Source organism: Bolinopsis microptera, chromosome 8 (genome assembly GCF_026151205.1).
Source record: "Bolinopsis microptera isolate Bmic1 chromosome 8, MBARI_Bmic_1.0, whole genome shotgun sequence".
In the NCBI taxonomy this organism is placed as follows: domain Eukaryota; kingdom Metazoa; phylum Ctenophora; class Tentaculata; order Lobata; family Bolinopsidae; genus Bolinopsis; species Bolinopsis microptera.
Genome location: NC_087079.1, coordinates 2,965,743 through 2,989,556, shown reverse-complemented (window position 1 = coordinate 2,989,556; position 23,814 = coordinate 2,965,743). Strand labels below are relative to the sequence as shown.

At 41.5% G+C, this 23,814-nt stretch overlaps 1 protein-coding gene across 1 annotated transcript; it reads right to left on the bottom strand.

Annotated features, from left to right (window-relative positions):
• Positions 1-339: 339 nt before the first annotated feature.
• On the bottom strand, positions 340-2,310 carry LOC134819507 (uncharacterized). Its single transcript, XM_063829470.1, has 5 exons — positions 1,996-2,310; positions 1,449-1,663; positions 1,059-1,326; positions 749-933; positions 340-638 (listed from the first exon to the last, which is right to left on the bottom strand). Exons 2-5 carry the CDS (start codon positions 1,656-1,658, stop codon positions 537-539), a joined length of 765 nt encoding a protein of 254 aa, XP_063685540.1. The 5' UTR covers positions 1,659-1,663; positions 1,996-2,310; the 3' UTR covers positions 340-536.
• Between the last annotated feature and the right edge of the window lie 21,504 nt (positions 2,311-23,814).

Sequence of the window (23,814 nt, the reverse complement as noted above, 5' to 3'; positions counted from 1 at the left end):
AAAAAGAGATTTTATGGTGTTGTGTTGTTATTATTATTTTTCTTAGAAGAGTCAGTGTTTTGATTTCTGTTCCTGCTTGTTTACTTTTTCCTGCTTAGTTTAGAGATAGGTGGAGTTTTGGCTCGTTGCGAAAAATGTGAGACTTTACTTTTTTATGTTTTCATTTTGAGGCTGTCGGCTTATCTGTTATCGTTGATAGAAGATGCAGACGACACAGACGTAGGGTTTTATTCTTTTAGTTGTACTTGTTTGTAAGCTTAAGTTGTAAGTTTTGGATTCAACGGTTTAGTTTCATTCACGTTGTTTTGGACAAGTGAGATAGAATTCTGGAGTCATGAAGTATAAATCAGAAGTAATACCATAGGTTAAAAATTAAGAGTTAAAATTTTTCTTAAAAATCTTCAATTGTTATGTTCAAGAAAGTGAATATTCCCTTTAAAAACAAGTTCAAATTCCAAAACAGTTTGGTACAGGAGGAATATTTTAGATTTACTGCCCCCATTGCTCAGTCTCTATTTTATTTCGGTTTATGCGCTTTATCTGGGTGAAGTTGTGATGTCGTCGTTCTTCTTATCAGCAGATATTTGGAGATCCTGGTCCGTCTTTTCTTGTAGTTCTTGTTCAGTTACTGTGTCCACCTGGGTTTGTGTTTTGTTATTTAAATTTTTAAATTTTGTTGTAGTTAACATGGTAAATCGGGCGTTTTAAGTGATTTTCTCTGAACTTTAGTGGGTAGTGAGGGACAAACCTTCGTTTCAATCCTGGCCCCTGGGAGAGAGCAGAGGTATGGGTCTCGTGTTGCTTTCAGACGGAATTCAACGCTTTCTATCCTTTTAGCGCCTACATGTAGGATAGTAAAGGGGTTCCCATTCTTTTTAACTGCCCATACTGGGGGTCGTTCAGTGCCAAAATCGTTGGGACTCATAAATTTACCTGATGGACAAGGGTGTGAGCTTTTTGGTATTAGGTAGGGTGTGAGCTATTGAGGTATTTGAATTCTTGGAAGTTTACGATTTTGAAATCGACATCCTGAATTTTCAGTTTTTAGAGGGACTTACCGAGTGACCCGTTTAGGAGTACTTGAATTGACGCTTTGTCCTTTAGAAAAGTTTCCGGACAATCCCCGTTTATGTACATTTTGATTCTCGTTATCTGTGGAGTGATGTCTATAGCCGGAGAAAAGAAGTTCCACTGGTTGTTGAGCTTTGTGATGAGCTCCTGCATCAGTCTGGCGGATTTCTCGTCTATCAAGTCTAGTTTCAGTGATCTAGCACCCGGAACATTCACTGTGTCCTTTATCTTGATTTCTTGATTTTCGGGGGCGAGCTGAAAGGTTTTGTGAGAGTGGGGATGGCTTTCTTATTAACTTGAGATTTGAAGGTTGTACGCTTGATTTTAGTTGAGTTTTGTTGAAAGAATCAAATTCACTAAAGTTTGTGGGTACTAACCGCTTTTTCTAAAATGATTCCTCTCATTCTCTTGAAATCCGGTTTTTCTAATTTTAGGTATGTTTCATGGAATAAGAATAGCACTATCTTTCTGGATCCGGCGGAGTTCGATTCAGTCTGCTTGTCCCTTTCCGCCCTTTCAATAGCAGTAAGTTTGGGTTTCGGGGCGTTATTGCCCTCACTGTTCCGTTTCCTCTTGTTGTTGAACATGTTACCTGAGTAGTTAGAAGTTTGAATTTTACATTGTGGATGATGTATATAGTGATCGAGGTTTAAATTACAACTGCTGTTCCAATCTGTTGGAAAGGCTATAACGGAAAAGGTCGTGCGATATTCGTTTAGCTACGACTAAAGTGTCCGCTATGATACTACTGAGAAATTAGAGACGGTGGGGAAGTTTATCATATAGGCTGGCACTAAGAAACGAAACGACTGTTAAGAATTCGAAGTAATAATAAGGTGTATTATCTGAGAAAGTTTTCATATACGCTGGTGCAATAGTACGTAACGAGATAAGAGATAAATTGAAATGAACGATTTGTTTTACCGAGATTGGTGTAACTGGTTGCGGATTTAAGTCGAGTTAATTAGCCGTGTGTGACTGTCTAGAAATCGTGGTTACTTCAATCTCTTCTGTCTGGCTTCCACTGCGGGGTTAAGTGTAAGATGGGGTTATTCATTGCGTCTTACACGGAGTGTGGATGTATAGATCAAATCGCTTGAGTGGGTGCTAATGTTATGTTATCTGTTGGTAGTTGTCTCGTGTTGATCACGTGATTTGTTTGGTCGCGCGCGCATCAGTTTGGTGAGAAATTAGTGTCTTTCTTCACTATTTATGTTTTTATCCGCGCGTTCCGTTTTTTCGGTAGACCCCTTTTGCTGTTCTCTCTGTTCATTGACGAGCTATTGTACTGTTTTGGCATTTGTGGGTTTTAGGTACCATTTGTCCATGGCTGGGTCGTTTTGATATTCTACTGTCCGTAGCGGAAAAGAGCTTGCCGGGCTCCTGTGTGAGTGAGGTGGAGTGGAGAGAGGCCAGGTATGTGCTGGTATTTGATCTGATCCAGCCAGACGACGTTTAGCCTGCCGGACAATGAGGGGCAGTTTCCATCCCCTACCAACGTGGAGGTCACTCTGAGGTTGCTAGTGGGTCCAGAAACAACAGGGGGGATGGAGTGAGTGATCCCTGCAGTTTGCTGGCTAGCCAACCCAGAGCGGGCGGGGCTGTGGAAGCCATGCTCAGACTAGGCACCCCACCCGTCGTCTCTTCTTGCAGTAGCAAGGCGTGTTAGTTGATGAGGACTAACACAAGGGGATCATTTTATGTCTAGTGGCCAACAAGGTTACTTGGCCAACAAGGTTACTTCAGCACTCAACAGGCGAGTGAGAGTGGGTTAAGAAATGCTTGTAAAACTGAAAGTGGATTCCTGGAAACCAATTTTCTCCACGGACAATGCTATTATATTATATACCCTGATCATTATGAGCCTAACATTTTTTGTTGGTTTTCTGGTAATGTTCAGGTAGTTTAATCCCGTCTAGTAGTAGTACTAATATAGATTTGATCACGTGGGGCCTGACTGCTATGATCGCTACCTATGAATCTGGAAAGAATGTGATACATCCTGGTTCCTTTATAGGGTTTATTATTTTATTTATTATTGCACATTGAGCTGCTGAATGTTGTGTTAATTGTTGCCGATCGGGAGAGACTCAAGGATCCAGGGACAATAGTCTTACATGTTCTGGAATTGCTGATCACGCACTACACTGTACACATTCTTAACAAGTTTCTAAACGTACTCGTCCTCCCACACACATGAAAAGCAGTCTCCTTACCCATTAATCTCTAGCTTTGTTATAAAAACACGTGATTCGATCACGTGATGTTATCTCATTGTAAACATGGTTTATTTGTTCCGTTCTGGTGAGGTTAGTTAATGGTGATGTCCCTGACCAATGGAAGCACTTAAACATCGTGCCTGTTCTAAAAAAAGGGAATTTGACCAAAGTAGATGACTATAGAGGTATTGCACTGACATCTATACTTATATAGTTATCTCACTGTAAATACTAAATAGGAAGTCTGGCGAGCTGGGAGGAACTTTATGGAAGATCTTAAAGCATTCTCTGCTCAATATTTATAGCTAATCTAACTAGACTAACGAGCTAGTTAACGAATATATGACATCTTACTTTGCTCTGCAAATACATTATCTTTCGCCGCGATTTATTTCTAGATTTACTCCGCGATTTTGCCTAGTTTGGCATGTCGCGGTGCCACAACAAAAGAAGCAGCTCACACTCACAGACATGAGTGTCCGGAGAATTATCAACAATCAATTATGAACTGACTCATAGTCATAAACAAGGCCGATTATTCCTTTTTTGGGAAATCCTTTTGTCCCTAACCATATATGGATATTGGATGGTCCCTGACCATGTATGGATGTCAGAATTACAACTTAAAACCTGAGCTGAGGATTAATCACACCTGAGGCTAATCCCCAGTTTCAAGTTGCGGATTAGAATTAAATCCTGATGTGGGGTTTAGCGTGAGTTTTATCGCAGCACCAAGTTGGGGTTTAATCCCGAACTCGGCAAGGATTAGCCGCACCTCAGGCTCTATTTTTGGCCTGTTCTATCACTCCACCCTCAGAGTCAAGCCTCAGGTTCAAGCCTTAGCTTCAAGCTTCAGATTCAAGCTTCAACTTCAATTAGCTTCAGCTTCAGCTGCAAGCTTCAGATTCAAGCTTCAACTTCAAGCTTCAGCTTCAACTTCAAGCTTCAGCTTCAGCTGCAAGCTTCAGCTGCAATTTCAGATTCAAGCTTCAGATTCAAGCTTCAGATTCAAGCTTCAGATTCAAGGTTCAGATTCAAGGTTCAGATTCAAGGTTCAGATTCAAGCTTTAGATTCAAGCTTCAGATTCAAGCTTCAGATTCAAGCTTCAGATTCAAGCTTCAGATTCCAGCTTCGGATTCAAGCTTCAGATTCAAGCTTCAGATTCAAGCTTCAGATTCAAGGTTCAAGCCATGCGCCCTAGGCCTAATTCTCCTAAGATCATGACGTGTTCTTCAACGTACCTCACCTGAGTTAAGTTGTACACAGCTGGGACAATAATCACATCTTACTGTGGAGTGTGCACGTGTCATAACAATTAACTCGTGCTCACTCCACAGCCTTAAGAAGAATAGTGTACACATGGAACATGGTGCACTAGCTAGGGTAATATCATTTTGGTTAACTTGACGCGTGTACATTATACAAGCTCAATATAGTCAATAACTCAATAACCACGAGCTTAAGTTTATCAGCGTTATTAATAAACTTCATTAAGTTCTACAATCAGCTAGATTACTAATAATATAAGATTAGCCTAACAACAGAACATTTTTCCATGGCAACGTGAATATTAAATTGTAGTTATCTTAAACAATAATCTGTGTGTGTGTGTGTGTGTGTGTGTGTGTGTGTGTGTGTGTGTGTGTGTGTGTGTGTGTGTGTGTGTGTGTGTGTGTGTGTGTTTGTCTGTGTGTGTGTGTTTGTCTGTGTGTGTGTGTGTGTGTTTATGTGTGTGTTTGCCTGTGTGTTTGTCTGTGTGTGTGTGTGTAATTTCCGAGCGGCTTAATCAATAAAACGGTAAGAGTTACGGGACTGGTTTTTTCGGTATAGTTTTGACAAAACTCTGACGAAGCCAAATGAATTATAAGATTTTTCAAATTGGTCGGTGGTAAGTGGTTTAATTGATGGTTTTGTACCACAAATTTGACATAAAATGGTTCTCTTTTTCTCCCTCCCATTACTGCATAATATGTAGTGTTGGTACATGAATCATAATTAGGTTAGCCACAAGATAATACTATAAGCTTATTAGGGGGGATTGGACTTATTGCGGTCTATTTGGACTGCAGAGAGAGTTCATACTTTCATACGACAATGTTATAATGCGTGTTTTCAAATATAATAGGCGGGTGTGGTGCGGAGGGGGGGGGGGGGGGGGGGGGGGGGGGGGGGGGGGGGGGGGGGGGGGGGTACCAATGTCATAGAATGGAGAAAAATGGCATAAAATTCATCAAATGGCATACATTTTTATGGCATAAATGGAAATTTTTATTGGCCAATTCTCCATTATGCCATTGGTAACCCCCAACCCCCCCCCCCCCCCCCCCCCCCCCCCCCCGTGCGGAGTTAACAAGGGTTAATTTATAAAAAGATTTAAATAAAAATGGACAGCGGTTCAAGACGTCTGATAGGCAATCTTGAGGTGTACTGCACTGCCAAATTACCTAATTATACAGAAAATCTGTTGAATGGAGCATGGAGGAAAAGTATCACTCTAGGGTCCGTCTTGTGTAGCAAAGCTGATATTCAGCTTCGCGTTAACCTGAGCTATGCTGCTTTCAACAACTACAAGTACAAGCTTACAAGAAAGCCTGGAGTGATAAACTGCCTCTAAACAAATGACAAACGTCTAATACTGTCAACTGTAGAATACTTTAATCGTATCAGTTCTTATGTACAAGATCATCCTGCTGGGTAGTCCCCAGAAAACTAGATGTTGTTCACCGCAGACATCTTCGCTCTGTTTTGAATACAAAGTAGTACTAGTACCCACTACCCGGGAGTCATCTCCGACAAAAACTTGTATAAACGCTGCAATACTGAACCATTGTCAGAAAAGTGGCACGTAGTCGGCGAAGAATTGTTAGGACATGTTTTGCGTGGTCGTGTTGATGGACCAGCGTTTTCTTCCCGTATTAATATTTTTGCCATCAATACACTGGACTTTATATGAATAATATTTTTGATGTGTATTATCTCCGTAATTTTGCTTACGATAAGAGATATTGGCAGAAATTACAATCATTTTTTCACATTTAGTTATTTGTTTTAGGGAAAGATTATACTTGGGCGTTGTTTTTTATCTATCCCTTGTTTAGAACGTTTATTTAGTAATAATGTAGAATTCACCCATGTAGTATAACCCACACAATTAATAGCTCTTGAATAATAATATCTTTAACTAAATCTATTTTCCCACGATACTGATTACGAAATTAGTCTGCGAAATTAGCTTTGTTCTCCATTCTCGTTGTCTCCACTTGTGCTTTGAACATGAACATCTAAACTTGTTATGGACTAGAATGGTTGTACGGTATAAAACACCTCTTTAACAGTGTTTTATCGGGATTTAATGCTTCGCTTATTGAATATGAACTTTAATTTCAAAGCATGATCGTAAATATATAAAGCTATCCAGTATCCATATATATGAACTTAAACTTCAAAGCATGATCGTAAATATATAAAGCTATCCAGTATCCATAAATAAGACCGGCTGATTTAGGGACTAAAGACTTTTAAAAATATGATTGAAAGCATTTCAATATCTTAGATACGATTCGATGGATTTATATTTTGTAATCTTTTAGTATTGGTTAAATTTTTAAAAGGCTCGCCGCGAATTAAGGTGATTATGATTCAGGTATTTAACTGTTTCATTAATATAACAATCTTTTCTTGATTCGATTGGCTCTTACCTTACAAGACATATTTATGGCGGCCTAATTTGCGACGACCGAAATTTTGGCGGTCCGAAAATATGGCGAAATTGAACAAAAACCGTCAAATTTCGGACGTCACAAAAATTCGGTAAAATCATGTTCAAACTTAGTCTGTATTAAGACTGTAAGACTTTCATGTTAGCACATACATGTATTTTAATGCAAATTTAAACTGTATTGCTTGACAATGACATTCAATTCGTCATTGGTGTGGTGATAATTTGTCCCAAGATGCCAGAATTTATTTATTTATTTTACTTGATATTACTTTTTAGAAACAAAATAAAGCAGTGAAGGCACAGTCATTGAAATAAGCTAAAAGATAATGCGACGGATTCTATTACGACGACCGAAATTTTGGCGGTCCGAAAATATGGCGAAATGTTCGGGAAACCGCCACATTTCGTACGTTATAAATATGTCTTGTAATGTAGATGGAAACTGGAAAGTATGAAATCTCAAAGAGCACTTTATAGTACAAGTTGAACATTGACATTAAATAAATTAAGTTTAAGCTATAGAGTACTAGAGTATAGAGTTTGATTTTGTGTATTACTATTTTACATAGTTCACGAATTTTTAAGTATTATTGATTATAAAACAGGAGATGGACTATTGACACATTCTATTTCTAGGCTACCAAAATTAAATATTTTCATTTTCCCATCTTTCTTTCAATTAAATGTTTTGTTTTCTAACACCAAGAACAGCCACCGTGAGTGAAGGAAGCAGCTGGGCAAAAACAGCCATGGCCCCATTTGAAATTCGGATGGTAGGTTCAAAGTGTGGTTTGGCCCCACCAGAAATATGTGCACCAAAATTTGACCAAAATCTCGCGGTTTCTAAATAGAGTGGCAGACCTCATCGCCAGGAAAAGAAAAGAGAGGTATTGCGATGTGGTAAGACATGTAAGGACAAGAATAAGATTCGCTATGTTAAGAACCACACTCATAGCTCTACGAGGGTACAGAGGAAAAAAATGGACAGCAAATATGAGACACCACTATCAGAAGTCTCTTATAACCTCATCCCTGCCCCTATGATGGAGTAGATGTGTATATATACATTATATTTGTTGCGCGCGGCTTTCGTTGTAAAACTTTTGCTCCCGCCAATCCTACGAAATGTTAACGACTACAACTCATCTGTGGTCACGTGATCACACCGGAACCTGGAAGAAGAGGCCGCCCAACTTGCTGTCAACTTCTTTCCTTCCAGATAAGTCATTTTACCTTGTAGTGCACTTCCGATGTAGTTCCGATCATGTCATTCCATTTCCTGGCAAGTTCCCGGATTTCTCGCCCAACACCCTTTGCAGAGACGGAGCTTCACACGAAACGACGAGTAAACACAAGATTGAGTCACACTACTTTGCAAGTTACAAGACGGTGCCGACTTCTTTTCTTTCAGATAAGTTGAACACATCCGTATTGCACTGCCGAAGTAGTACTCCTACATCAGTTTGCTCTTTTTCTCTTCCTCGCCTGTCCGACTCCTTTTGCAGTTCCGAGTGTCTCGACAGCAGAAACGAAACAAGCAAACACAGACAAGATGGTGACACTAGGAAGCAACACAAACCTAACACTGACAACCAAATAACTACACTGTCACATCCCCCACAGTTACGCCGACCCCACACGGAAGTAGCTCGTTTGATTATTCCTTATTTGGGGGTGAACGTGTGTATACTTTTTCTTGTCATTACTAGACATTTTGTCTGCAGATTACTTATTACGTACAAACTCAAATACTTCCAAATCTGCATCTTTATAATGACGTATCTACATCAACGTCATCACACTAACCTATCAGCAGGCTCTCGACGAGAATCGAACCTGTAACATCACGATTCTGACGCATTGCATTATTACGTCATAACACTGGTTTATTACGTCAAATTTCTGCTTGTGTCCAGTTATTCGGGCAACTTGGTCGTTTAGCTCCGGACAGTCTATGCTAGTAGCCGGTTAGTAGCCGGCTAGTGACCGCTTTCTAAGTGCCGGCTAGTAGCCGGTTTGGAACCGGCTACTAGTAGGTCTGCTTTAGAGCTCGGCTAATAGCCGGCTAGTGACCGGTTAGTAGCCGGTTAGTAGCCACTTGGTGGTTACTAGCCGGTTAGTAGCCGGTTAGTAGCCGGCGAGTGACCGCTTTTCAAGTGCCGGCTAGTAGCCGGTTTAGAACCGGCTACTAATAGGTCTGCTTTAGAGCCGGCTAGTGACCGGTTAGTAGCCGGTTAGTAGCCACTTGGTGGTTACTAGCCGGTTAGTAGCCGGTTAGTAGCCGGCTAGTGACCGCTTTTCAAGTGCCGGCCAGTAGCCGGTTTAGAACCGGCTACTAATAGGTCTGCTTTAGAGCTCGGCTAATAGCCGGCTAGTGACCGCTTAGTAGCCGGTTAGTAGCCACTTTGTGGTCACTACCCGGCTAGTAGCCGGTTAGTAGCCGGCTAGTGACCACTTTTCAAGTGCCGGTTAGTAGCCGGTTGTTAATGTGAAGTTGAGTAGCTGTTATTACCATAGTTGTTACGGACGTCCTGGACGAACTTTAAAAAGGTGCCGAACTGGACGAATTTTTTAACGAAATAGACGAACTTTAACCGAACTTTATCACATATGCTATAGATTATTTAGATAACAATGATAAGTTGCGAGCTGTTGCTATAATTGATGCTTAATTGTAATCTGTGAACCAGCTCTGTTTATATTGAAGTACTAGTCATCAGTCATGATCTGTTGTTGATCTAGTTTTTTTTTTTCAATACAAGTATGTATAACTATCTAACTGTATCATTTGTTTACAAGTGTAATAGTGATCGCACCTAAGCCATTCATTATAAAATCAAAACATATGCCAAGAAAATTTACGCAACGAATTTTCACGAATTTTCACGAATTTTTAAAAGGTGCCGAACTGGACGAACTTTTCGCATTTCTTCGACGAACTTAACAACTATGGTTATTACAAAAGTGGCTACTAGCCGGCTAATAGCCGGCTAGTAGCCGGTGTTCATATGGTACTGTGCAGGGACGTTGCATAGACGTTGCATAGACGTTGCATAGACTGACCGTGCAGGGAGTGTGCATAGAGTGTTCATTGTGCAGGGACGTTGCATAGACGTTGCATAGACGGTTCTTTTGTTGTTGCACGGACGTTGCATAGACGTTGCATAGACTGTCCGGAGCTAAACGACCAACTTCCCGTGACTTAACACCTTAATGACAACTCTGATCCCAGAAATAACAGTCCACTCACCGAAGGAGAATAAACTTAACAACTCTACGTATGATCGGCACTCTGACAACCTTGCAACACCCAAAGGCTCAGAACCCTCCAAGGGCGCCTACTTCACAGGATTCGGCGACCCATCAATCACTCCAGTGCCCCGAATCAAATCGAGAGGTATGCAGCAGACACTAAAAACACTGCTGCACACACCATCGCTGTCCCCGCGCCAGTTAATACAGGAGAAACATCGTACTAGGAGACACTCCTTCTCGAACCGTATCACTGCGGCCGCTCCGAAGGTCACCGATGAGGACATAAAAGCCCAGAATAGAACACGTCACATATCGGAAGGTGATGTAGCATCCCTGAAAGCGATCAACACCGATGGGAAGCTACTACAGTACGAAAGGTATCAGATCCAGGGCCAAGGCCTCCATAAATGTGACGGTCATTCCTTTGAACTGAGTGATCGATCTTTTTTTGAAGGTTCCGAAATCTCAATTGATTCCGTGCAGTCAGAAATCAAAGTTGCCCTTCGTGAAGTTTCACCAGAAATCACGCCGGGCCAAGCCAAATCAAGCTGCACAGAATTGTTCTGGCGCCCCAGTGTTGTGAAAGCATTGTGCAATGATCTTACTTCAGGTCTACCGCCAAATACACCCAGTCCTGGCCACCCTGAGGACAAAAACTCCCTTAAAACCTTGCTCGCAACCATAAACAACCGTGTTGGAGCTCTAACAAACAAAAATACCTTGTTCAACGGGCTCAGGATTATATATTCATTTGACAGGACCTCCAGAATGCCTCTGAAGAACACTCATAAAGATGAAAATATGCCTCTTGTTATTCTACATATAGGAAAACCTAGAGACCTCAGTATCACCCCTCTCAGGTTTAACCCAGCCGTAGAAGACACCGAAGTCTGTGATGTCAGTCTAGTTAACTTTAGCCTCGTTACTCTATACCCAGATTCCATTAAACATCTACACTGCTATTTCTCTCCTGAGCTAAAGAAAAATGAGGGCGGTGACGAACAAGTCCTGATCATCCCGTATGTCGAAAACGTAGTAGAAGCTATTGATGAACTAGAAACTCTACAAGCAACGGAATCGCAACCAGACGAAACAGAGCCTCCTGCTGCCGACGTAACCACACCAGCATCAGCTAAAGAAAAAGCCGTCAGTCTACCTGCGTTTACCAATGAAACAGCTCACCATATCTCAAACAGTGCTCCACCTCCTCCTGACCCTTGTTTCATCAAACACAGTGAGGACCAAACAAGTGTCACCAACTCCCCAGTTGCAGTCTTCGACCCAAGAAGCAATTTGAACGAGCAGTCCAACATCTGCGAAAAGCCTGCTAGAAGTACATCGGGTAAGGAGAAGGTTCTCGGAGTACCTAATCTGGACAATAGCGCCTCCATCGTGTTTAGATACATCACACTCGATCTCCTTAAAAACGCAGCAAACACATACAAAAAGAGCGCATTGGTGTCATTAGCATCGTCTCTCGGATTGAAAGGCTCCAACAATGTCACCACCAACAAAAAGAAGCTCTGTGACCTTCTCGAAACCTGTGAGACCACTGGTTCTAAGGAAACCGCAAAACTAGTCACACACCTTATAAACAAACTGGAGGACACCGTGATCAAATTTGAGCTCCTAGCAAACAGCCTCCCACTGAGCAATTCAGCCAGGGAAAGGAAAACTAACCTGGTTACGTTCTGCACAAACCGACACGTAAGCAGCGAAATTACTAGGCTAGTGTTCGATAGTCCAAATGAGGAAGCACCTGGAAACTCGACTTGTAGTAATGTCATACAGTCGCAGAATACGGAACATTCTGATAGCGAGCCAAGTCCACACGACCCGGGCGATTACATAACCCCTGGTGGACCGTTATCCGGCAGCTCCGACACAAAATTTGATTTCTTAACACCCCAGGCACAACAATGCCCTAAAATTTTGAAAAAGAAAAAGGGGTAGAGCAACAAAAAGAAAAAGAGAGGGAAACGCACCGATGATCAAAAATTATCCATCTCTGGTGACACTCAGAAATCTCACCGAAATACTTCTGATGCCTCCGTCACAAATGATGCTAGGATTATCACCAATGAGCTTACTACGGAAGCTAGTGATGGAAACCAACCAACCCGTGATGATAACCCTGAGGATCACCTGACCCTGAACGGTTGCAATAACTGCTCAGACCTGAAACATTCGATGTCTGTACTTCAAGACAGTCTACTCGAACTCAAAGAAGAGATGCTTCAACAAAAAGCATTCTCTGACCTCATCCTATCATCCCCAACCACATCTGAAAAAAGTGTGTCATCCATCTTTAAAAAGAAAGTTGGCCCAATAGAGACCAAGCTTAATGGAATTCGGGCTGACCTCGACCAACTTAGATCAGCAGTAGACGAGCAGAACTTAATTCTCGAGAGACTGATCAACTTCAAAGCTCAGTTCTCGGACGAACTAAACACGATACAAAGTACGACTCTGAATGTATTGTCATCTGCCAATTCCGCTAACAAACAGAGGATCGAGACCCTCGAGATCGGCCAAGAAAACTTGACGAAAGCCACGAAAGGAATTGCCAAGTCTGCACTCAATCAATCACATGCCTCAACCCAAGAACTTAAACACGAGCTTCGCCCCATCGTCGAGGCAATTGAAACCACAAGCGCATCGAACAGTTTCAGAATTGAAACCCTGGAGATTAACTTAGAGGACACGATACAAGCTCTAAACGCTGCTGAACAACCCGCAGCGAATAATATACCAGCGGAACTCGATAGTCCTTCCACAGGGAACTCCAAGCCAACACCCAATCGCAAAAAATCCAGAGTACACCGTAACAGCTCCTGCGATGCCACAGCACGTTCAGGTGAAAGCGAGCTTAAGCAAGCAGAGATGTCCTGGGCAGAGAGGGTTCCCAGGAACCCTGACCGGATGGGGCTTAACTTTGAAAGTAAAAGAGTTGGAGACTTCCGGTTTTTTGTAACATGTTCCTCTTTTTAAAAGTAACGTTACCTCTCCAGGAGGAAAATTCAAGACAACGTAATTGTTGAGTTATCTCAAAATCTCCAGAAAAGTCCCCTTTCGGGCCGATCAAAAGTTTGCAACTTTAACTTTGCGGATTCCTGTACTCTGGTTGGCTGAATTGTGTCACGTGGTAGCTGCTTGAACATTGGAATGCGCCACGCGTGCAAATCATGCTTGTTGTCGCGCGCGAGGTCGAGCCGTCTGTTTAAATTAAACCAACTCTAGTACCACCACCAGCCGGTAACTTTTCCTGGGTATAGCTATTTGACGGCCACTTATATTTTTCATAATTGCGGTTTTTCCTTCTCCAGGCTAATTTAAACTTGTGTCTGTGATAGGGAGTGTAATTACAAAACTAATCGCACTAATTTTCTAAAATTGGAAATGTGTACTGTAACATCGTTTTTCCGAAATTTTATGCCCTGGCCTTACGCTAACAGTTTCCATTTTTTCATTTACTTAATTTGTACCTGACACATGATTTAAATTTGTAATGATCTTTCTAATTTCTAATATCTCATTTTCGAATCGCCCGAGCATGATAATCTTAATAATGTCGCTCCCACTAATTAACCTTCATCTATGTTTGTGTGGAGTCAGTTTTTAATTAAATCGAAATAGTAAATAATAAATAAATATAATCTTAAACTGATATTTATTAACAATGTATTTACATTAGCGTAAAATAAAGAAGCAGAAATGAAGATAGCCATAGCTATCATAATAGTGGCAATGGTGGCACGAGCTCAGGGGATACGTTGTGCAAAGTGCTGGGACCAGCCAGGAGAAGAAGTAGGTGGAGGTATTGGTGACGATTACGGGGATAAAGAGTGTAAAACAGCGAGTCTTATTGAATGTGAAGCGGCGATGGATATCTGCAAAACCATTTCCCTTACCTACAAGACCTTGAAGGGCACGGAGGGCACTGCTAACCTTTATGGTTGTGATTCCAATGACTTTGATACTAAAAGTGCTTGTGAACTAGTAAAACATTGGTACTTCTCGGCTGTAGATTTTGAAGAGTTTGACTGTCAGGGCGAAGTCATGTGCTCGGATGACGGGTGCAATCACGTAGTGCAGGACGAGGTGATCGCGGAAGGTGACGCTGAGGGCGAAGAAAGTGACGTCGAGAGCTATTCATCGGAAACTCGAGCGGAGACATCGATCTTTCTCCTTTTCTCGTTGGAATCTTCTCATTCCTTATTTAGAAACAATTAACTTTTACAACATTTCAAGACATTCGTTCTTATGTGTTATGTCAAATTTATAACTAAACAGTAAAAACATTTATAAATGTAATTAAAATTAAACATTAAAAGGAAATGCAAAATTGAACGGAGATTGGCAACGTCCGTTTATTCGTTAGTTAGAAACACCTTAAAACGCAAAAGGTGGTTGCACCGTACCATTTAATTAGACTTTTAATTTTTGAGTGAAAGATTCTCTCGCGTGTTCAGTGTTGAAATCAGTTTAGTGTAAAATGTTTATAATCCCATCGTTTAGTGGTCATGTTTTATAAAACGTTTTTGGTCATCGCATGTTTATAATTATAATTATCGATTTATATCGTTGTTCTATATATCTATATACTGTTGTGCGTTATTTTAGTCATCATTTATAATTATATCATATCATCTTTTGTAGCCATTTTCCTGACGTGTTCACATTTCATAGTTACAAAATACCGTATGTATTTTAGTCACTATAATATCTTCTAACACGCATTAACAATCCACTTTCAGCATCTTTTCACCTCACAAGCATATAATAATCTATTGCCACCTAGGAGATAATCTATTGCCACCTAGGAGATTGCACTGCACTTTTAATTAGTCCTTTCACGTGCCACATCACAACTGCAAAATATCCAATCATTTAATAAACTTCATACCTCATGTTTTTAATTTATTTGTCACGTGCCTTTACCTTTATCTAGGAAAGTTTAGAATTATCTGGCAGTTCATTTTTAGTCCTTCTCTTTTAAGTTATCGAGTATTGTCATACGTTGTATGACCGGCCGCGCACGAGTGCGCGGCTCCCCCTGTATCGTAGAAACTCTACAGGGGTGAAGCGACAGTGGGGTTCACCACGTGATACAAATCGAGTATACTATATTCCTTTTTCGTAAATACTCTATTTCTCTTATTCCAAAGAGTTTCAATTCTAAGAAGTTCCCTAAAACATTTACGGCTGACTGCTCCTTTCGGACCCGGCTCACGTCCGTTATGTGAACCATGCCGAGAGCTCAAACACTTCTTAAGAAATTAGAAATTAGAAATTAGAAATTAGAAATTAGAAATTAGAAATTAGAAATTAGAAATTAGAAATTAGAAATTAGAAATTAGAAATTAGAAATTAGAAATTAGAAATTAGAAATTAGAAATTAGAAATTAGAAATTAGAAATTAGAAATTAGAAATTAGAAATTAGAAATTAGAAATTATTAGAAATTAGAAGTTAGAAATTAGAAATTAGAACTTAGAAATTAAAAATTAGAAGTTAGAAATTAGAAGTTAAAAATTAGAAAAATTAGAAATTGATTTGATTTGAAACTTTTACAAAATAGCAAATATACAAATGTACAGCAAGTCGAACAAACATATAAAATGGGCCGAAATGTATAAATGCTATAAAGCGTGGGTCAGTGAAACAAGTACAGAGGACAACTTTCAAAACAGGAGTTTTATGGCCGCCCAAAGTCTCAATAACATCACCTCCACCTAGTAATAAAATTATGAAATATGAAAAGTGTGAAACAATCAAATAATAAAATATTCAAAATATATAGTTGTCTCTTAAATACAGATAACGTCTGAAAATTCTTAAAATAATCATCACTCCTTCATATACTGATCATTGTCCGAGAGTGTAACTCATGATGACTTCTTATCACGGCTACATACCTTCCCGTACCGGATGTAGTGGTCGAGATGAGTCTGTTCCGCCCTCTTCTTCTTCAGGTCAGTGACCAGATGCTTCCTTGTTGCTCGTTCTTCGCTGGATCTGTCTGGACATATCCATACATCTTTGTCTCCCTGTTTTCATCAGAATCTGATGAACCGCTGTTGAGCTTGGGACGGTGATCTTGACTGGTCGGATAGCCGTACTACCTGGCCTCTTCCAACCGACTCTAGTCGCTTCGAAGTGAGGTTTCTCCCCGATCTCCTCCAAAACTGCGGTAACTAGCGCTGGAAGCTGTTCTTCCTCCTCTTCTTTCAGCCCAAACACGATCAGGTTCTTGCTCCTGTCCTCCTCTGCTCTGCAGCCACACTCTTCATCACCTTCTTCAGGATTTTACTGTTGCAGACCGTACCACTTGCACTGTTCTGTTGAACAGCTGCACTAAATTAGAAATTAGAAATTAGAAATTAGAAATTAGAAATTTGACCAAAACCCATAATCATGGGTAGAGTGTACCGCTGCCAGTGTCTCTCTTTTCCAAACAAAAGGAAATGATATTAATTTGAGGAACCGTCCGCTAATGCAAATTGATACCGAGAATGAAATCGGTCGCTCGCTTTTTCAAATCAATAAGCTTTATTACAATTCGTAAGCCGTGATCGAATGGAAAAAGCGAGCGACCGATTTCATTCTCGGTATCAATTTGCATTAGCGGACGGTTCCTCAAATTAATATCATTTCCTTTTGTTTGGAAAAGAGAGACACTGGCAGCGGTACACTCTACCCATGATTATGGGTTTTGGTCAAATATCATCTCTTTTTGATTATAATGTCAGGATAATTTACACAATCGAAACTTCATTAACAAGGAGGTAATTCCGACGATTTCGAAATTCTGCCTTTGAAAACGTTTCCTTGTGTTTAGTTAGGTATATCTGTCGATAACCGACTGAATATGGCACTTTTTACTCATTCAAGTTGGCATTAAATTCATATATAATGCCAGTGGAAAGCAGAATATATTCGAAATCACGAATGAGCAAAATTCTCACCTTTCGCACGTGCAAACTTTGAGCGGACGTTGCGTGCGCATACAATATTGAATCACCGTAAATTTTTGCATAGTGGTATTTAATATATAGTTTGATAAGCATGCAAAGTTTCAGAAGATTTCAAATAGAACTTGGATCACAACGGGACTCCGAAGTTGATAAAAATCGTGAAAATCAAAATTTTTAGTGATTTTAGCTATTTTAAATCAATTTGGGCGTGTCCCCACGTGTGCAAATTTTCGATTTTTAACTTTAAAACTAGCCTATAACACAATTTACACCTTTAAGAAGCAAAATTGAGCTCCACAACCCAAGGGATGACCCAACACCAGAGAATACTAATTCACAACTTTTGTGTTTTTATAAAATTATTCTTCAAAAAAGCACTAACTTCAATAGCAAATATCTTTATGAAGGAGCAAGGTAGGAAACTATTCCGGTAGATTTTCGGAATGCTTGAACAATTATCTAAGGTGAAAATGTCCTCAGATTTTGAATAAAATTACTCCTTAATAGCGTAAAATCGATTTGAAAAGTTGTTACTTTGTCAAAAATCAAGTTTTTAAAACACTTAATTTGATGACGTCATCAAGTGATGATGATGACGTTAAATCATTTTTCAATACAATGTAAACTAAAGCTTAAACGATTATCTTTAAAACCTGTGGTTCGAGATGGCTGTATCGTTTATACTTTTGAATCTACGGACACTTAAATGTAGGCTACAATTGACTGCAAAAAGCGTCTATACATATTATTATATATCTTCACGACAATCTGTTGTAAAACAGGGGTTCCAGAAAACCCACTTCACGATACTCCTGAAACATGACATTTTTTTTACAGTCGATTTGGACAAGGTCTAGACGCCCTGCAAAGTTTCAGATCTCTAACTCAGTTTTAACATGGTTTTTAAGGCACCTGAATATGGCGATTTTGGGTTTTTTACCTAATTTCGTATAATATGCTGGCGCGTATTTTGCGCAAATTTCTTAAAAACCTCCATATAACTATTTCTTATTCCTGTCATCTTTAACATTGAATTAGAATGTTTTGAACTTAAATGTACCTGCTGAACTACTTTCGATGAGTCTTAATGCCTGGAAATCAATAAAGGGGATATAATAGTATAGGGGGTAAATAGTATTGTGAATATAAGGGCGACGGTAATGCTTGCCAGCATTGTGATTAGAAATTAGAAATTAGAAATTAGAAATTAGAAATTAGAAATTAGAAATTAGAAATTAGAAATTAGAAATTAGAAATTAGAAATTAGAAATTAGAAATTAGAAATTAGAAATTAGAAATTAGAAATTAGAAATTAGAAATTAGAAATTAGAAATTAGAAATTAGAAATTAGAAATTAGAAATTAGAAATTAGAAATTAGAAATTAGAAATTAGAAATTAGAAATTAGAAATTAGAAATTAGAAATTAGAAATTAGAAATTAGAAATTAGAAATTAGAAATTAGAAATTAGAAATTAGAAATTAGAAATTAGAAATTAGAAATTAGAAATTAGAAATTAGAAATTAGAAATTAGAAATTAGAAATTAGAAATTAGAAATTAGAAATTAGAAATTAGAAATTAGAAATTAGAAATTAGAAATTAGAAATTAGAAATTAGAAATTAGAAATTAGAAATTAGAAATTAGAAATTAGAAATTAGAAATTAGAAATTAGAAATTAGAAATTAGAAATTAGAAATTAGAAATTAGAAATCAGAAATTAGAAATTAGAAATTAGAAATTAGAAATTAGAAAGATCATTACAAAATTACATGTTTCATGTCATGTGTCAGATCCAAATCAATTAAATGAAAATTTTTTAACCAAACAAAAAACATAATATCATAAATAAAGAAATATTTCAAAGTGTGCACGGAATATGGATACTATTACTAAGTCACAGCTTACTATTAGGAAATCTTTCACGAAATAGATTATAAACAAAATTTCTGGTCTCAAGAATGTAATTCTCATTAAATAATATACTGAATTGACTATTTGTGAGCATGTTGTGAAGGTCTGTGCTGTTTCTTTGTCTGATCTCCTTGTAGACTGGACATTCTTTAAGCAAAAAAGGGAGCTCGTTCAAGAGGTCTAAGGTGATTCTGTCTGAGCTGCAGCAGAAGTGGCAAGCTCTGTAGAAAATGCTTGAATTTTTCAAGCCATATCGCCCCGTCTCGATATTAAGTTTGTGGGAGCTTGTCCTCAGCCATGTGGTACATCGGGTTTTCTTGTGATTGGGTAGAGATAGGTATGGTTCTAATCCAAAGCTGCTTTTGATTTTCGGAACCAGGTCAGCTCTAAGTTTCTTTGCTCTACGAAAGCATGGCGAACAATCTGTGGTGATTTTTTTCTGTCAAGGAGGACGAGCCTGTTGTGGAAGTCAAGAAAGAGCTTACTCAGCTGTATTCCAAGGGGATATCTTCCTGTGTCTCCCTATATCAGGATATTTGAAGTTCTCTTGTTGACCACATTAATATGGATCACATCACAAATGATACGTTACTGATTGGGCCATGTGATGTAATACCTGTGGGAGCCCGGAATAAGAGGTTCTTACACTTCTTAGTTGTCGCGGTCACCGGGTCCGTTCATGCAGCCCGAGGAGTTCCCCGGGTCCCGTTCATGCAGCCCGAGGAGTTCCCCGGGGTCTGTTCATGCAGCCTGAGGAGTTCTCCGGGGTACGGTCCGTTCATGCAGCCTGAGGAGTTCTCCGGGGTACGGTCCGTTCATGCAGCCTGAGGAGTTCTCCGGGGTACAGTCCGTTCATGCAGCCTGAGGAGTTCTCCGGGGTACGGTCCGTTCATGCAGCCTGAGGAGTTCTCCGGGGTACAGTCCGTTCATGCAGCCTGAGGAGTTCTCCGGGGTACGGTCTGTTCATGCAGCCCGAGGAGTTCTCCGGGGTACGGTCCGTTCATGCAGCCTGAGGAGTTCTCCGGGGTACGGTCCGTTCATGCAGCCCGAGGAGTTCTCCGGGATAGGGTCCGTTCATGCAGCCTGAGGAGTTCTCCGGGGTACGGTCCGTTCATGCAGCCTGAGGAGTTCTCCGGGGTACGGTCCGTTCATGCAGCCTGAGGAGTTCTCCGGGGTACAGTCCGTTCATGCAGCCTGAGGAGTTCTCCGGGGTACGGTCCGTTCATGCAGCCTGAGGAGTTCTCCGGGGTACAGTCCGTTCATGCAGCCTGAGGAGTTCTCCGGGGTACGGTCCGTTCATGCAGCCTGAGGAGTTCTCCGGGGTACGGTCCGTTCATGCAGCCTGAGGAGTTCTCCGGGGTACGGTCCGATCATGCAGCCCGAGGAGTTCTCCGGGGTACGGTCCGTTCATGCAGCCCGAGGAGTTCTCCGGGGTACGGTCCGTTCATGCAGCCTGAGGAGTTCTCCGGGGTACGGTCCGTTCATGCAGCCTGAGGAGTTCTCCGGGGTACAGTCCGTTCATGCAGCCTGAGGAGTTCTCCGGGGTACGGTCCGTTCATGCAGCCCGAGGAGTTCTCCGGGGTACGGTCCGTTCATGCAGCCTGAGGAGTTCTCCGGGGTACGGTCCGTTCATGCAGCCTGAGGAGTTCTCCGGGGTACAGTCCGTTCATGCAGCCTGAGGAGTTCTCCGGGGTACGGTCCGTTCATGCAGCCTGAGGAGTTCTCCGGGGTATGGTCCGTTCATGCAGCCCGAGGAGTTCTCCGGGGTACGGTCCGTTCATGCAGCCTGAGGAGTTCTTCGGGGTACGGTCCGTTCATGCAGCCTGAGGAGTTCTCCGGGGTACGGTCCGTTCATGCAGCTTGAGGAGTTCTCCGGGGTACAGTCCGTTCATGCAGCCTGAGGAGTTCTCCGGGATCCGTTCATGCAGCCTGAGGAGTTCTCCGGGGTACGGTCCGTTCATGCAGCCTGAGGAGTTCTCCGGGGTACAGTCCGTTCATGCAGCCTGAGGAGTTCTCCGGGATCCGTTCATGCAGCCTGAGGAGTTCTCCGGGGTACGGTCCGTTCATGCAGCCTGAGGAGTTTTCCGGGGTACGGTCCGTTCATGCAGCCTGAGGAGTTCTCCGGGATCCGTTCATGCAGCCTGAGGAGTTCTCCGGGGTACGGTCCGTTCATGCAGCCTGAGGAGTTCTCCGGGGTACGGTCCGTTCATGCAGCCTGAGGAGTTCTCCGGGGTACGGTCCGTTCATGCAGCCCGAGGAGTTCTCCGGGGTACGATCCGTTCATGCTGCCCGAGGAGTTCTCCGGGGTACGGTCCGTTCATGCGGCCTGAGGAGTTCCCCGGGGTACGGTCCGTTCATGCAGCCCGAGGAGTTCTCCGGGGTACGGTCCGTTCATGCAGCCTGAGGAGTTCCTGGGAGGGAGTTCCGGGAGAGTCCCCGCCCGGGGTCTGTTCATGCAGGGACCAGGGAGGGCAAGTTCACACATAGGTGATTGACGGCCAGGTGTAAATATGTGTATGTATATTTACCACTAAAAGTCACATCATTAAGCGGAGCAAAATGTCAGAAACCAAATTCACACAGCCGAACCCCTGAAGGCCTGAAGTATAGAAAACGGAGTTCCCTGGGTATTTAGTGTATGCTAGTCAAGCTCTAGTCACGTAGCACGAACGGCAGGGCGTACCGAATAGTAGAAATGAAACGAGTAACTAAAAAGGATCTAATTAAATATAAAGGAAAAGTAATACAAAGTGAACGTCAACAGATAAAAACTTCCAAGTGTTCGCTCCAAACAATTGACGTGACTAATAGATCACACGACGTGTCTAATCACAAATGGTAGTGCTCAGTAAGACTGGCTACCGTCAATTCGAATCCCTTAAAATGATTAAGGGGCAACTAAGAAGTGAGCTCTCCACATCCGGCTCTCCGGGTATGCTCCCAAAACTTACGTCACGCCACAACGCGCGTCGGCCTAACGCAGCCAGCCTGCACCAGCGTCTAGACACTGTCTAGACGCTGAGCACTCCACTGACAGTCATCCTGTGGTCGCGAGAACCAACCACAGGCCTAGCTGTAAGTCAGGTGCACAAGCGCGGCCAACTACAAACTGGCAGTAAGTCTGACAGCAAGTTTGCCAGTCAACCAAATACAGTTAACCCGTGTAAAACGAAATGCAAACCAAAACTTTCTAAATACTAAACCAACTGTTAAACAGTTTAAACTATTACACGAAATGTCGCACTACCCGGAAATGTGTAACGGTCCCTTTATTACCAAACATTTTACAAATAAAGTGCTCCTAAAACTTTAAACGCAACCCTCCTAATATTACATATTCCGCCGTAAACAAAGTTAATTTATCCGAGAACCTAACAATACTACTTTACAACATCTCTACCCAAAATTTTTTTCCGAATATTTAAAACCCTTTAAAAATTCGCCAACAGTCTTACGCTGCACAACCTATTTAAATTTAACCCTACTCCCTAGCACGGCCCTGCGCGCCTTAAAATAAAAAGCCGAAAGAACCTTAAAACTAAACGCCTAACCCTGTTCCAAATCCAATATCATAATTTACAATACTCACCTATTCCCCGTCTTTCTCCCTTCCATTTAGATCTTTTTCCTTTAGATCCTCATTTCCATTCCATACGAATGAGTACAAGTAAAACACTTTAAATAAAAATAAATAAAAATAACGAAATGAATAAAATCAATATTTAAAAACAATGAGAAGACAACCAGAGACACAATCGTCCTTCAGTCCGAGCTACTGGGGGCTGCTGTAAGGCTCTGTGCTGGGGGAGGTGGGGCTGTGGAAGTATGGCGGGGGCGCCGGCTGAGTATCCATCCTGGTCGCCTGCTGGTCCGCTAAATATTCCAGCTCCACGGTCAGGTCTCTAATCCGTCTCTCCGCTCTCCTGAGGCGCTTCCTTAGATCATCTAGCTCCTTCAAATCGTCCGTGTAGTCACTACTTATTGCACTCACGGCTCTCATAAGGTCTCTTGAAGAAGACATGCTTGTAACTAGAAAAGTGATAGAAGGTTAGACAAGCGGATAAGGGAGGTAATAGAAGGTGAAAGGGGAATACAAAATCAAAACATAAATCTAAAAATATTATTCAAGTAACAAATTTGAAGTTAAACAATGAAACTCGTGAATCACAATAAATAAATACAATAAAATATCAAAACAGAAAGAAGGAATCCTCAGAAAGTCCTCTCCATGTTTCTGAGGTTCACCAGGCTGTCCAGTGCCCGTTGAAGTCGCGTGTTGGACGAATTCTCGCGAATCTCGCCCATCCTGCGGATTGCCGTGTTGAATCTAACCGCGACTGCTCGCCTGTTGGCGATCTTCGCCCACTGGTACTCTCGAGAGTTCTGAAAAACTGCCCTTCTTCTCCCACAGATGGTCGTGCTGCTGGACATCAACTTGTCACGTATCACCCTCATCTGTTTCAGTACCTCCTGTGCATCCTTATTCTTCAAAAAGTTCCCTACAGTCTCATCCACCAACTGCTTTACCCACTCATTGAGACTAGGGTATTGGAGGAGTAGGTTGATGGCTCCCTTCGTGGCAGGGAAGGTGGCTGTGTCCAAATGCTCCCAGTTCGGCATCTTGAGGGGGGTTTTGCCGCTTGATCGAATCTCCTTGCG